Source organism: Crocuta crocuta, unplaced genomic scaffold, assembly GCF_008692635.1.
Source record: "Crocuta crocuta isolate KB4526 unplaced genomic scaffold, BGI_CrCroc_1.0 scaffold528, whole genome shotgun sequence".
Taxonomy (NCBI): domain Eukaryota; kingdom Metazoa; phylum Chordata; class Mammalia; order Carnivora; family Hyaenidae; genus Crocuta; species Crocuta crocuta.
Window position 1 is genome coordinate 603861 of NW_027530010.1, and position 15219 is coordinate 619079.

Below are 15219 nucleotides of genomic sequence, written 5' to 3' on the forward strand. Positions count from 1 at the left end.
AAGATTTGGGAGCAAGATACTCACGACTCTGCCAGCTCAGCTCGTTCTTCTGTGCGCTCCAAGTCCCCCTCGATAATCACCAACTTCCGAGCCACCTACAGAAGACCCAGACGGCCCGGTGAAGCAAAGAGGAAGCCATCCCCCCCCCACCCCTGTGGTCCTTTTCAGGAACCCAACGACACTGGAGAGGAAGGGCACACACAAGGCAGCCCACCTCTTCATACTTCCGGTCCGCCTCTTCCGCAATGTGCTTAGCTTCCTTGAGCTGGATTTCCTGGAGTTCCATCTTTTCTTCATCTTTTAGAGCTCGGTTCTCAATCACCTTCATGCCTCTGCCAAACGCAGGACAGACACGGCCCTCACAGGTCTGCGGCCAGCTCCACCCTGAGGGGCCCTGAACGGCACCTTCAGAAGCCTGTCCCCTCCGCCTGCCACCAAGGACTCCCACGGCACCCCCACCTTAGTGCGTTTTCTTTAAAATCTTTTCCAAAAAACTGACTTTCTCTTATAAAAAATAACACACATTTAAGAGGCGCCTGGGTGGCTCAGTCAGTTAGGCTTCCGACTTCGGCTCAGGTCACGACCTCACAGTTGGTGAGCTCAAGCCCTGGATCGGGCTCTGCACTTTCTCACCCTCTCTCTGCCCCTCACTCACTCACTCACGCACACTCTCACGCTCTAAAGTAAGTAAGTAAGCTCACCAGAGGAGAACTCTTCACAAGCTTTCCAGAAACGTTTTACGAAGATAAAACCCAAACAAACGTCATTCCCACTTTCCTACACCCCGACAGAATGACACACTACCCTGGTGTGTAACAGGCCTTCTTCACTTTCTAGAATTTGCACCCCGCTCTGTAATAAGAGCGCACACAGCCACACGACACATTCTCCCGGCAGCATGGTGCCAACATACGTCCTACAGGGCAGTTTTGATTCTGAAAGCCTTCCTCTGACCCCATGCCTGTCAGCAGGCGCCTCTGTTCTAGTTTACCTCACGGTGTGGCAAGAAGTCAATTGGCTATTTTCAACAACAGACACAAAGGTGAGCTGTGGTTTGGTTCTCAACCCTGGGCACACGTAAAAATTATCAGACCAACTTTAAAAACGTCAATACCCAGGGGGCGCCTGGGTGGCTCAGTCGGTTAAAGCGTCTGCCTTCAGCTCAGGTCATGATCTCACTGTGAATTCAAGACCCGCGTCGGGCTCTCTGCTGTCAGTGCAGAGCCCGCTTCAGGTCCTCTGTCCCCCACCCCCCGCCGCCGCTGCTCGTGCTTTCTCTCTTTCACTCTCAAAAATAAACAAACTTTAACACCCCAAGGGTCCCCACCCCTCCCCCCCACGATTGTAACGGTGCCGCCAAGGTTAAGAAAGCTTCTCAGCAGCGACCGCAGGGCTCCATCTCCAGAGCCTCTGCCTCCTAGAAGAGGGGAGGGGCTGAGAGCCTGAGTCTTCACCCAGTGCCCGGGGCTGCGGGGCCGCGGCCTCACCTGGAGAACCGCTGCTTTAGGGGGACTCATCTCACAAGTAAGGCCATGGTTCCCTAAGTGGCGGCCATCCTGGTGGCCCTATTTAACAATCGTTAGATCAACTTATAGGGTAACACCAAGTCCAAGGTCATGGAGCCCAGGGAGCCCTAACCCCGTCCCGGCGTGAACCGCACGCCCTCAGTGTTGCGGGCTCCTCCGCGCGCCGCGCCCGCCCCGCAGCCTCCCCTACTCACCTCTCGCTCTCGTCAGCGGCTTTCTCGGCCTCCTCCAGCTTCTGCAGGGCCGTGGCCAGGCGCTCCTGGGCCCGGTCCAGCTCCTCCTCAACCAGCTGGATCCTACGGTTCAAGGAGGCCACCTCAGCCTCAGCCTGTGTTTGGATGAGAGGATGGACAGAAGCAGCACTGAGACCGGGGTGAGCCGAGCGGAAGCCAGGGTGGGACACAGCAGCGCCTGTGCCAGAGCGGGCACGGGCACCGGGCGCACACGCCCGCCTCTGCCGCTCCCACCAGCCGGCCTCCATGCGCGCCACAGGAAGAGCGGTTTAAAACTCCGCTCCCGGCCCGGCCTGGTGCCAGTTAGTGCTGCCTCCTTTCTGGACTCGGGTCAAGTTCCTGAGCGCACGGGTGTCAGGAAAGGCGTCTGGCGAAGGGCTCCTTCTGCCTGAGCCTGGGCGTCCTGCCCTCTCCGCAGCCTGCTTTCAAGTGTCTCATTAAGTGGAAAAATAAGAAGGAATTTCTTTTTTTAATTAAAAAGTTTTTATGTTTATTTATTTTTGAGAGAGAGAGAGAGAGAGAGAGAGAGAGAACAGAGCATGAATGGGGGAGGGGCAGAGAGAGAGGGAGACACAGAATCTGAAGCAGCTCCAGGCTCTGAGCTGTCAGCACGGAGCCCGACGCGGGGCTCGAACCCATGGGCATGGGCCGAAGTTGGACGCTCAACCAACTGAGCCACCCAGGCGCCTCAAGAAGGAATTTTGGATTATCTATTAATTTGCTGCTGAAATCAAATTGTTAGCCATCCAATGAACTTATCCTAATACACCAGGGGACTCACTGGCCAAGAGAACATTTTTTCAGAGTAACAGTCCAGACCAGAAAGAAAAAGGATGCAACGCTGGGCGGGCTACCTACCCCACCCTCAATCCCTGCAACCTTCTCCCCACCCACCACCTTTTCTAACTAAAATCACCTGCCTGACAAACCAAAAAAAAAAAAAAAAAAGGAGAGGAGCAGAAGAGAATGTTCCCTCCACATCCACCCCGACTCCTGCAGACCTCTGAACTGTGACTCCCTTCTACTGCCCTGGTCATCCCTCAGCCTCACCCTCCTCCCAGCCTGTGAGGCTCCTCTCCCTGACTCCAGCCCACACAAAGGCTGGGGCCAGAACACAGGCCACCCCATGACCCCTGCTCAGCAGTGGAGTGAGACACAGGGACAGGAGGCAGCCTGCATGCGGGTGAACTCGGCTGGCAGCAAAGCCCCCCCTGGTGACCCCGTTCATGTCACTACGTCTTTGCTGGTGGCAAGTGCGCTGGCTGCCACAGCCACGCAAGGACCCAATCCGCTGGGCGCGCTCCCCGTTCAGACGCTTATCCAAGTGCCTGGTTAACACGATCTCTCTTCTCCAGTCCAGGTTGTGCCTGAATTCCATTACCCTGATTTCCTCCCGGCAGTCGGGCGTGGGAGCAGCTACAGAAATAATCTGGGCCACCAGCCCCTATGGGGAGGGATACAGCCCAAAAGACTCCTGTTAACAATCAGGTTATTTGCGGGGCGCCTGGGTGGCTTAGTCGGTTGAGCGTCCGACTTTCGCTTAGGTCATGATCTCGCAGTTCGTGGGTTCGAGCCCCGCGTCAGGCTCTGTGCTGACTGCCAGCTCAGAGCCTGGAGCCTGTTTCAGAGTCTGTCACTCCCTCTCTCTCTGACCCTCCCCTGCTCACGCTGTCTCTCTCTCTCTCTCTCTCCTAGAGATAAATAAAAATGAAAAAAAAAAATCTAAAAACAATCAGGTTATTTGGCACAAAAATTTCCAAATACAAATATGGGAGATTTAAAGTCCTGTAGGGTCTGGGGCTATATAACCACCAACCCACAGAAGCAAAGTCACGAGTCCACATAAGCTGAAGTTACTAAGAACCCGTTTGTGTCTCTAACTATACTAGTCCACATACCACAAAGACAAGTATTCTCTGATCCTGTCTCTTCCGGGAAAACAGTCGTCTCCTCAGACACCTTTCACCTCACGAGCTCAAAAAGGCCAACAACTCAAGACAAGAACAAGTCAAGCTATCAGGCAAGGACAGCAAGCCACGGCCCATCTCCCCCTCCAATGCCTAGGACTATAAAAAGGAATTGAAGCAGATTTGGAAGAAGCTCATAAAATCTAAGTCTCCATCCAGCTCACCAGCAGTTACCCAAATGGAGAAGATAACAGGCTGTGGGGGCAGGGTGTACAGTTTCCATGACGACAAGCTGGCTCGGGCAGTTTCTCCCACAAATCGGCATTTACAATACAACTGTTCGCAAGGCAAGGGGAGGAGAAGGCACATCTTGGTGGCCTCCCGAGGGCGCGCACACTCTGGCCGGCCAAGGCCACATCAAAAGCAGAACCTGCCACGGGTGTCCCCGCCAGTCACTGTTCTCCTGCCTCTCCTGCAGAGGATCAGTTCTCCTCACAAGGAAACAGAAGCTCGCAGAATCCAGATCCAGGACTATGTCTGCGGGAAGGCTTTTCCTTCAAGCCAGGACCTACGCGCAACGCCCGTCCTTCCGGGGCACCCAAGTCCCGCCAGCCACTGGGGGGGATGACCTTCTGCAACCCAGAACGGGAGACGAGAAACCTTGTGCTGTTCTAATTACCCTAGGGTCAGCACGTCCAGATGTGGTTTTGAACTTTCAGCCCACCCACCTCTGTCCAGACTGGAGGATACACTCTGAGGTCTTTCCTTCAGGTAGTAACAGGATTCTCCTCTGCCCAGGAAGGAAAGACCCCAAGGGAGAAGGAGGGACACAGCAGCAATTCGGTCACGTGAGAAGATGGCTGAACACACATGGGGCGACTGGGGGCTCGGTTGGTTGAGCGTCTGACTTCGGCTCAGGTCACGATCTGGCCGTTGGTGGGTTCAAGCCCCACGTCGGGCTCTGTGCTGACAGCTCAGAGCCTGGAGCCTGCTTTGGATTCTGTGTCTCCCTCTCTCTCTGCCCCTCCCTGGCTTGCACTCTGTCTCTCAAAGGTGAATAACCGTTTAAAAGCAAGCAAGCAGACGGCTGACCACAGGTTCAGCTATGAAAGGAGTTTGGCTCAAGCGCTACCATCCTCCAAATAAAGAACTTCCCCAAGGCCACCACACTCCTCAAGGCAAGGAGGTGCTGGGGTACTGGTGCCTGGAGGCAGACCAGGGCCAAGGACAGAAGGGGATTAGCCCCAATCTGGCACTCTGCCACTCTGGGGTTTCTCTTTTGAGACAAAAGCCACAGATGAAATTTTGATCAAAGGAAACCAGTAATGGAAAAGTGAGGCTGGGCCCTGTGAGGAAAGGAGTGCTCGGGGCTTCACCGTGTCCACGGTGTATCCACCCAGGGAGTCCTTAGGGACCTGAAAGTCCCGGGGGTGGGGGCGGGCAGGTGGAAGGAAGGGAGCAGAGCTATCTGCCCCGGAGTAAACAAAGGTGGAGGCTACCGGGGCAGCAGAGCCAAGGGCTGTTCGCCTCGCCCTGGGAGCGGGCGGTGAGGGAAACAGAACGGTAACAGGAGAGTAAACCTAAACCAAAGAAAGGCGACAACGCCTGCTGCGTCCACCAGACCCCAGAGGCCACAAACCGAGAGCCAAGCAACAGGCGTTCCAGCCCTCCAGAGACTAGAAATGGGGAGTAAGGCCAAAAACCTGTTTTGTTTTGTTTTTTAAGTTTTGTTTTTGGTTTTGAAAGAGAACAAGTGCGCACACAAACAGGGGAGAGGGAGAGAGCGAGAGAACCCCAGGAAGGCTCCGCGCTGTCAGCACACAGCCCAACAGGGGTCTTTGAACCCACGAACCGTGAGATCATGACCTGAGCCGAAGTGGGACACTTAACCTACCGAGCCACCCAGGCGCCCCAAAACCTGCTTTTTAAAGCCCACTTGCTTCTTCAATAGTGTTTCTCAATATTTCAGACCAGAAAAAAGGAGGGAAATACCAGAGTACGTTAGGAGAGAGAGGTATTAAAAACAAGTAAGGTGAACTATGTATATTTAGAAACAGTTAAAATAGTAAATTTTACATTATGTGTATCGTTACCAGCACTACAGAACAAAAAACAAAAAAAGAAAGCAAAAAACAAACCAAAAAACAGGGAAGGAAAAAGTACATTTGAATATGTTTCTGCCCCCTGTTTAAGTCTAGCAAGAACTGCAAAGGAGATTCACAATCGAAAGTATACCTGCCCTGGTGCCACACTGTAAAAGGTCAATCTCCAGACTAAAAGCAGAAAAGAAGCGCGGAGCCCAGAACAACTCCGGAGTCAGCTCCGGCTTCATCCAGCTTCCCGACAAAGAGTGAATGTTCACACAGAGCGACCAGAAAAATCACTCAGTGACAGTTCCACTAATAGCCCAAGATACCATCAGGGAGTGCTCAGTTTCCACCTCCAGAGGAGGGAGGAGCCTGCAAAACCCACATTCCAGAATGCCTAGAGGGTAACAGGTAGCCCAAGCATCCCCTCCCTCCCCAGGGGTGTCTCCTCCTCAGCAGTTCAAAGTTCACCAGAGCAGAAAGTCAAAGGGTTAAGCTCCCTCAAGCTGGGGAACAGAAAGAAGAAACTGGTTTCATCAATGTTTAACTATCACCCTACTTCCCCATCTGAGCACTTCCTCACTAGGCCTCAACTCAGCAAGCAGGCTGGGCAGGTGCTGGAGGGAAGAGCTAAGAAACACTCTGCAGCCTATCACCCGCGTCACCTGGGGAGAGCAGGGGGGAAATGGAGCCAAATTTCCCTGCAAGGATGAATCCTGGGGGGAGAGGGGACGGGGTAAAGGGGTGTCACCCTAGATCTATGCCCAGGATGCCCATACTTGGAATGTTGAGCCTAAGACTCTGTACCACAACACATGGTCAGTTCTGTAAAAGCCACGCTGTCCCCTTTAAGGGGATCTAGTCTCCAGAACAAAGAAGATGAGAAAGTGTCACTAGCCATAAAGAGTCACCCAGCCAGTCCATCTCACTTGAATTGATAATTAGAAGTTACTCACACAGGGGTGCCTGGGTGGCTCAGTCTGTTAGGCGACCGACTGACTCTTGATTTCAGCTCAGGTCATAATCTCACGGCTGGGGAGTTGAAGCTCCGCACTGACAGTGTGGATCCCGCTTGGGATTCTCGCTCTCTCCCTCGCTCTGTGCTCCTCCCTTGCTCACTCTCTTTTGCTCTCTCTCAAAACAGGTAAAATAAACTCAAAAAAAAAAAAAAAAAAGGTACCAATATAATGAACAAGGGGGAAATCCCGGACAGAGAAGTCAAGCCCCTAGCATTTCTATGCCCAGAGCATTCTAACAATCCTTAAGTATTAACCTGGAAGGCAGATGCTCCCACTTTCCCCCCAAAACAGCAATTCTCAGCCACTCCCCCAAGGAACAGCCAGGAAGAAAATAATTTTTACCAGGGAAGAGAACAACAAGGAATCCCAATAAACCACAAAAGTCCTTCCTTACGTCTTCAAACTTTAGCAACAGTTACTTTTCTCTCCAGTCTCAAGATTCTCCAAAACCAAGTCAGGAGATCAGTTCCACCCACAGGGAAATCTTGCGGCTTACTGAACCTACTGGACCACTGCGAAACAGAAAGCAGTTTCAAGAACCACCATTCATTTCATCAACATTTTATGTTCCAACTTTCCGTTGAACCAGTATCTATTATTTTTTCAAGAAAGAGACACCGTGGCTGTCAACTGGAAAAGCAACAGAGTATCACTAGAGGCTCCTTGGAACGCACTATTCTGTCTGCATGAACCACACCGCCGAGGTCAAGCAGAAACCTTGATAGAAACGGGCACTCAATCCGACTCTGCCACACAACCTGGCTTATCAGCTGTGCTTGGAAGAAGTGTTCGTAACCGGCTGGGCCTGCACTGATTACACTTCAGCAATAAAGGCCCGAATCTGGCAGAAGTCTCCGCCTTCCAGGTCATCATGGGTAGGGCCGGGCGAGTTTTGTCGGCTCGCACATTTGCACCAACGTAGCGAGCGAAGCATCAGCTCCTCCTGGGCTGCTTCGCGTCGGTTGACACAGTGGGTTTAGCAGTTGCCCCCAAAGAGGAAAGAGCCCCAGGCCGGAGGACGGGAGGCGGTGCCGCGGCCTTAACCTCCTCCAGGGAGGGCACCGCGCTTCCTCTCAGCCGACTGCAGCCTCATTTCCTGAGCAGGAGGAGGGAGCGGAAAGGCTGCCAGCAGCCCTGGCCGGGGGCTTTCCGGCGGCTCCCACCCCCAACCCCCACCCTCGCACAGTAGGTTGGCCCTGCCCCCCCCAGGCCAGAGCAGCACCCACCTACTCTCAGCCTTCGGGCCGGAAACCTCTAGCGAGTCNTCGGTGCGGATCCCGTCCTTCCCGCGTCGCCTCGGAGAGTCTCTGCACCAGCGGTTTACCCACCTGCCAGGCCTTCCGAACCCTGAGAGAGTTAGGGGTGGTCGTCGGGCGTCACAGTTCTCTGTGCAGGTGAGACTTTCTCAGGAAGGACTCCTGTCGGCTCGCTGCCACGACAGCCGCGTGAGCGCCCGGCCGGCCGTCCCGCGGGGCCGAGCCTCTGCTCGCGACCACTGCACCCGCCTCACCGCGCCTCTGCCCTCGGTGCCTGACGAGCTGCGCGGAGCTCGAAGCTGCCGCCGGCCCTGCCCCGGGGCTTCCGGAAGCACGTTAGCAAAGAGACTCGAGCGTTTTATCTCCTCTTCTCTCTTCCGTGAACGCCTGTCTTCCCAGGAAGCCATCATGACAAATGTCTCCTCTGGTGCGACTCTCTTTTCGCCTCGGAATTATGGTGTGGAGCAGGATTCAGGATTGAGAATCCTGATCCCTGAAATGGCTGGTGGGGAATCCAGGTGCTGCCCTCACTGCCTGGCTCTGAAGACACTCCCTCCGGAGGCCCCCTCTTCCTATCTCCTTTTAGAAACAGTGAGCAGTGAGCTATTTAGAGGAAACAATTCAAAGAGAAAACCATTTGCTTGGTAGAGGACACTGTGTACTGGTTTTTCCCTCCTGGAACTGGGAAGGAAGAACAAGGACTAAACGCTACCCTGAGGGCCTAAGAATGTTTCCAGCTCTGTTTGAAGTCTGATGGAGATGGAAACAGAAATGAGACTTTGTCATCTGGGTGCTGATCAGCAGGGGGCACTGTTTACCTCCCTTTGCCCGAGTGAGGCGGCCGGAGCCCTCGAGGCCCGCCCGAGGCTGCGCAGAGCACTACTGCATTCCTGAGGCGGGTAGATGTGAACAGATAATCTTCTCTTGATCCAGGGAAACAGGTGGATTGACTCCTGATACCCTTTAAAGGCCTGATGGATGGGCAGCAAAGGGCCCAGTGCTATTGTTTTCCTGGTGAGCAACAATACAACAATCTATCAGCAGGGGTACGTGTCCACCCCGGCCCTCTCGCGCCTGGTAGGACTCGTCCTCACCTTGCACTCCTCTCTCCCCTTGCTTTACCCTGATGAGCTTCTGACATCACCTCGGGCTGAGAAGATCTTACACACGGCTGCACAGCAATGCGAAGGTTCTTCCTGCCTTCAAACTGTATACTTAAAGGTCGTTAAAATGGCAAACGTTATGCATACCTTGTTACGGTGTTTTAAAGGGATTTCAGATAAATTCAGGGAGGAAAAATGTGAAGTTTGGACTGACCTTGCTATACCCTTACCCTTTATTTCGTTCAAGCAATCCAGTAAATCCTGCGCTTTCCAGAAAAAGCTGCTCAGATAACCAGAACTCCCTGTGTGAACATGCAGTTATTGACTCCCTGCGCTCCCTCTCCTCCCCTTCCGTCCACATCAGAGTAATAACACTCTGTCAGTCTCCAGGGTAGGAGCTGAGCTGTGAACTTCCTGGCACATTTGTACTGGACAGGGCACCTCCCGCCAAAGATGCATACATCCTGCTGCTGGTGACCCTGACTCTTGCTCTCTACTTTAAACCTGATGCTTCCTCTTTATTCAGCACTTTTTCCAATTCCTATAAACACTTCACTTTCCTCCTTTGATCCTTTGAGGCAGAAACCCCCCAACTTTTTCTGTGAAAGCCCAGACAGTACAGCTTTTCTGGCTTTGCAGGCTACAGGGTGTGTTGACCACTCCGTTGTAGGGACATGCCAATCGATGATGTGAAAACAAATGGGCCTGATGTCGTTCCAGGAAACGGCACAAAACTGGGCTGCGACAGGATTTAGCTCACCGGTGGAGGACGGCCACCCCCAGCTCTGAGGACCTGCTTCGACCTCAGCCTAACGTGTTTCTGCCTCCTGCTCATTGCCTTCGTGCCTGGGCCTGGGCCCCGGCACACCTCTGGGGGTACTTACTGACTTGTAGGGAAAGCTAACGGAGAGAGAGAAGTTCAATGAGTTTTTCTACCCACATATTATGTATTGAAATGGTTTTTGGTGGGTTCCTGTATAAACACGAGTAATTTCTTTCAAGCGAATATACCGACTCCCCCCTCTCCCCTGTCTGGGTCGGGGATGGCGGTGTGTGTATGTATGTGTGCAACAGCGTGGGACAGACAGAATTCATCCCCAGGAAATTCTTTTATCTTCCCACTGACATGGGGGTATTGTCTACAGCCTCGATGTTTCTCTCTCCCAAGATCGAAGGTTAAACTTGTTTGTTCTTTTCATTGCCCCTGGACACACCTCCAGCCCACACACCCGCTCTTTCAGCTTGGACTCTCTGGGAGAGTTGTCACCCAACATCTCACAAAACTCCCCTTAACCTGACACTGCTAGTTTGCGGAAACTTCTGTCCCTATGAGCCAGAAAGACCATCTGCCCATCTAGACCTGGAACCTTGGTCAGGTAGCTCCAACTGGCCATCGAGCACTTGTCCAAAGCTCGGAAGGTAATCTGTGTTCACTGCAGTTCTCCAAGAAGGGAGAATGAGTAGCTTGCAGGCGACTAAACTCTTGGAGACGATGAATATGTATAATGTATATGAGCCCCCTTGTATCTGTGACCTCTGGCATGATACGGTCAACAGCCCTCGACACCTTCTCTGACCACCACAAGTGGCAGGGAGCCAAAGAGGAGACGATGGACCTGAGAGCAAAGAGCCCAAACATGAGGATCTGGAAACATCTGTGAGTGGCCCACTCTGTCTCTATTTTCCAAAACGAAACGTGATTTTTAAAAATATGTGCTCCTAAAAAAAAAAAAAAATACATGCTCCAATTTTCCTGTTAACTGCGTGCTAAGAATTGACTATATTTCCATCAATACCAGGACATTCTTTTGTTGCTGTTATGTTACTTTTCTTCCAAACATCTTTCCTTTGTCACCTCTCATTTACTCTTGTGCTAAAGCTTTAAGCTTGAAGGTAAAGGGAAGTAGGTGGTGACAGGATAAACATGAAGTGGAAGAAAACAATTTATTTCATGTTCAAATGGGAAAATTCAACCCAGCCATAGAGAAGCTGAGTAATTGATTCAGTGCCAGAAAGTGAGGTATGGTGGTGACCCCTTTACCCCCTGTAAGATTCCTTCTTGTTGCCATATAGACTATATGGCATCTCTGTGGCATAGGGGCTGGTGCCCACATTGGCCCAGATAGATAAACCCATATAGGACCAGGGTCAGTGTGACCTCTTTTGTCCCATTGTGAAATCTGACCTGACTCTGCTGGGCACTTGAGAGATGAGAGTTTCCCTATTAATACACATATCTGCGTGCCAGGGCTCGGACACAAAAGCTAGGAATGTGGCATGGGGGAGGAGATGGGGAAAATGAGAGTAGTCTGGGCCCGGAGTCCCCTCCCTTTGTCCAGGTCGTGGGGAACATAATGAAACTCCTAGGTTGGGGATGAGACAAAAACGAGACCTCTACGTGCCTTTGAGAACAAATGCATGCGCCGTTAGGAAGCTACACAGCATGTGATTATGTGCAAAGCTGTAAGTGAGCATCTGTGTCTACGCACTGTGAGGCCACAGGTATGTGTGTGTTCAGTCGTGGAGTTTGGTCCTATCAACATGGCGCTCTGCACGTGCAGGCTAACCCACCTTCCGGCTCTCTAATACGTACGTCAGCAGCCTTCTTCTCTGCCAGCTCCAGCTTCTCCTGGGCGTCCTTCAGAGCTTCAGAATACTTGTCCAGCTCGTCCTCCGTCCCTTTCAGCTTCTTCTGCATGGCTGCCAGCTCATCCTCCAGCTGCAGGACCCCCAAGAGTCACACACAAGACACACACACAACGGTGCAGGCTCAGACCCAGGGCTCCTGTGCTCATTCCTAAAGAGGCATACTTTCTTCCCAGCCACGTCCAGCCAACTGCCCTAGGAGTTATGCCTTGACCTGTGACCCTGGGATCTCTGACCCTGAGATGACCAAGCCATGGTGGGTTTTCATCTAAGACCCTGGGATGGTAAGGCTGTAGATGCCTGTGACTCAGATTAGGGCTGGCTCTGTCGGTAGAGCATGTGACTCTTGATCTTGGGGTTGTAAGTTCGAGCCCCATGTTGGGTGTAGAGATTTTTTTACTTAGAAGTAAAATCTTAAAAAAAGATCAAGGGAAAAGAGATGCTGCGTGCCCAGCCCCCACCTTTTCCTCTAGAAACTGGGTTCTCCCAAAACATGATCCACCCCCATTTAGATCCAGCAGACACACCATGGCTCAGAGGGGCTGCTGGATCTCCCAAGGTCACACAGGCACTAGAGCAAATACCCTAGATGTCCGCCGCCTACCCCGTGATGTGGGGGAAGAAGAGGGTCCCTCCCACCCGAAGAACAAGCTGGCCCTGGCGGCCACCTCCTTCCCACGAGAACCCCCCCATCTCACAGTCCTCCTCGCCTGCCGGCCGGCGGGACAGACAAATGCCGGAACCTGCCTGCTTGCTCCTCTCTTCCGCCTGCTTTTGCTCCGCCTCGGCCTGCTCCGCCCGGTCCAGCGCGTTCTCCTTGTCCAGCTTCAGCATCTGCATCTTCTTCTTGATGGCCTCCATCCTGAGCAGCGGCTGCCGGTGAGCTCGCCGGTGGGCGCAGCAGAACTGGGCACGGGCAGGAGAGGGGGGCTGGGGGCTGAGTGACCAGGAGCCCCCCAGACTCCAGCCTTTATCTGTGCCCTGGGCTCCACCTCTTCTTCCTAATATGGCCTTCCAGCAACTTCCACGCCATTGTTGTCCTCCCTGGGGGAAGCACAGGGTGAGACGCTTTGATGGACTGACATCACCAGCAAAGAAAAATTGGGGAACAGCTGAGGCTGATTTTAGACAATGGAACGTGGGGGAGGGGAGAGGTTCTCCCTGGCCCTGGAACTTTCCACCCTCTGGGCAGCTCCGTGGGTGTTTTAAAAGAGCAAGGGGAGGGAGGGGAGAGCACTGAAATCCAGGGGGTCCTTCGGCAGTTCTAGGAGGGTAGTTTTCACCCAGAGGCTCCTAGTTGCCCTTCTGTTTCCCCGTCACCCTCACGCCGCCTGTGTTGGATGCTGGTCAAAGTCCACTGGTTGAGTTTCACCTTTTGATTCCCAGTATTCAGGGAGCTTGAGCAACAGTGAAAAGGAGAGGTCACTCAGCATGATCCTTGACAATTCCCCCAGATCCCCAGATCGAATTACTGTGCTATTTCAAGAGTCTGTAATTGGCAGGGAGACATCATTCCTCCCCCTTAGGAGCCACAGGGATGCAGTAAGCGGTGGCCATTGGTCTCCAGAAGGCCCTCGCAGCGCTTCAAGAGGGTGGAGGAGAGAAGCAGGGGAGCATCAGAGCAATCTGGGTGGGACTGCGCCCTCTGTTTGCCCACAGTGATCTTTTTTTTTTTTTAATGTTTTATTTATTTCCAGGAGAGCGAGAGACAGTGTGAGCAGGGGAGGGTCAGAGAGAGAGGGAGTCACAGACTGAAACAGGCTCCAGGCTCTGAGCTGGCAGTCAGCACAGAGCCTGACACGGGGCTCGAACCCATGAACCGCGAGATCATGACCTAAGCCAAAGTCGGACGGTTAACTGACTTAGCCACCCAGGCGCCCCACCTCCCCTGGTTCCTGATGGGGGGGGGCTCGCCTCCCCTGGCTCCTGATGGGGGGCTCGTCTCCCCTGGTTCCTGACGGGGAGGCTCGTCTCTGGTTCCTGACGGGGGGGCTCGTCTCCCCTGGTTCCTGACGGGGGGGCTCGTCTCCTCTGGTTCCTGATGGGGGAGGTCTCACCTCCTCTGGTTCCTGATGGGGAGCTCTCACCTCCTCTGGTTCTTTTTTTTTTTTTTAATTTTTTTTTAATGTTTTATTTATTTCTAGGAGAGAGAGAGAGACAGCGTGAGCAGGGGAGGGTCAGAGAGAGACGGAGTCACAGACTGAAACAGGCTCCAGGCTCTGAGCTGGCAGTCAGCACAGAGCCCGACGCGGGGCTCGAACCCACGAACCGCGAGATCATGACCCAAGCGAAAGTCGGACGCTCAACCGACTAAGCCACCCAGGCACCCCATGCCCACAGTGATCTTTAAGTAAACTTCCATGCCCGCACCGGCCCTGTGTGCTGCTCTCCACTCTTCCTGCCCTCTGCTCCCTCCTTACCCCCACCCAACCTACCACCATCCACACATCACAGTCACCATCCGTGCCGGCTCTGTTCTCCTGGACTTCATTCCAGGACGTGTTCATTCCTCCACTTGGAGCCTGTCGCTGACAGGTGGCGACTGACCCCAGTACAGCAACACCCCACAGTCTGAGGCTGTGTCAGGGGAGAGGTGGGCACTGCTGGTGGCCAGAGCTATCAGAGAAGAATGTGAATGTGTCTAATTAGTCATATGTCAAGGCCAGATGGCTGGCGTTAATACTAAGCTCCAGCAGGGGTAACTGAGATGCTCTCCGGGGCTCTATCTCTGTTTCGCTCTCAAAAATAAATAAAGATTAAAAAAATAATAATAAAGGTGGGGGGCAGTGTTGAATAAGGAGGAAAGGAGTACAAGGACAGAAGAGCAGGGACGCATCCCTTCCAGTTGCAGGGAGAACTGAAACTCCGCTTCCGGCTTCAGGCCCCCCCACCAGCTCTCCAGCCTAAGCGTGAAAGCCGCGTGCGCTGACGGCCCTGGCGTTCCAAAGGGACCCTGGAGATAAGCAGTTCAGTAAAGGGGCCCCAGAGGTTGATGCCAAATTGCCCACTGCTGTAAGAATATGTTTGATATTTAGTTGGTTCCTAATTAAACAACCCAATATCAAACATATCACACAGAAGCCGGCAGGAGAGCTCTGCTGCTCGTCCGCCTTCCTCCCCTCCGGCCGCCACGCTTGGCTAGATGGAGAGCCGTCTCCTTGGGGAAGGACACTGACCCCTGCGCTTTGCCTCCCGAGACAGCTGGCTCTCACACCCCTGCCCTGCGTGCTGTCCCTGTGTCGGCTCCTCTCCGACCAGCGCCTGGCCTCTGTTGGATCACGTGGCCGAGACCAGGACGCCTGCCGGGCAGGGCCCCACGTCCGGGCACCTGTCCTTTCCAAGGACCCCCACACGGCTCCCCGCAGATGTCACGCCTGTGGCGCCAAGGGCCAGCCCGGCCACCTGCTCTCCTCAGCCGCCCTCCCGCTGCCCTGTGGCTTTC

At 53.6% G+C, this 15219-nt stretch overlaps 1 protein-coding gene across 2 annotated transcripts in view; it reads right to left on the reverse strand.

Moving 5' to 3' along the window:
• The window catches only part of TPM3 (tropomyosin 3), a 21978-nt gene extending 13572 nt beyond the window's left edge, over positions 1–8406 (reverse strand). The window contains exons 1-4 of one of the 2 annotated variants that reach the window (XM_077764132.1): positions 8101–8406; positions 1721–1854; positions 215–332; positions 25–95 (exon numbers count right to left, since the gene is read on the reverse strand). In XM_077764132.1, the coding sequence (XP_077620258.1) occupies positions 25–95; positions 215–328 (185 nt within the window). In that variant the 5' untranslated portion in view covers positions 329–332; positions 1721–1854; positions 8101–8406. The remainder of the gene's footprint in view (positions 1–24; positions 96–214; positions 333–1720; positions 1855–8100) is intronic. The other variant, XM_077764131.1, reaches the window with a different exon arrangement.
• Between the last annotated feature and the right edge of the window lie 6813 nt (positions 8407–15219).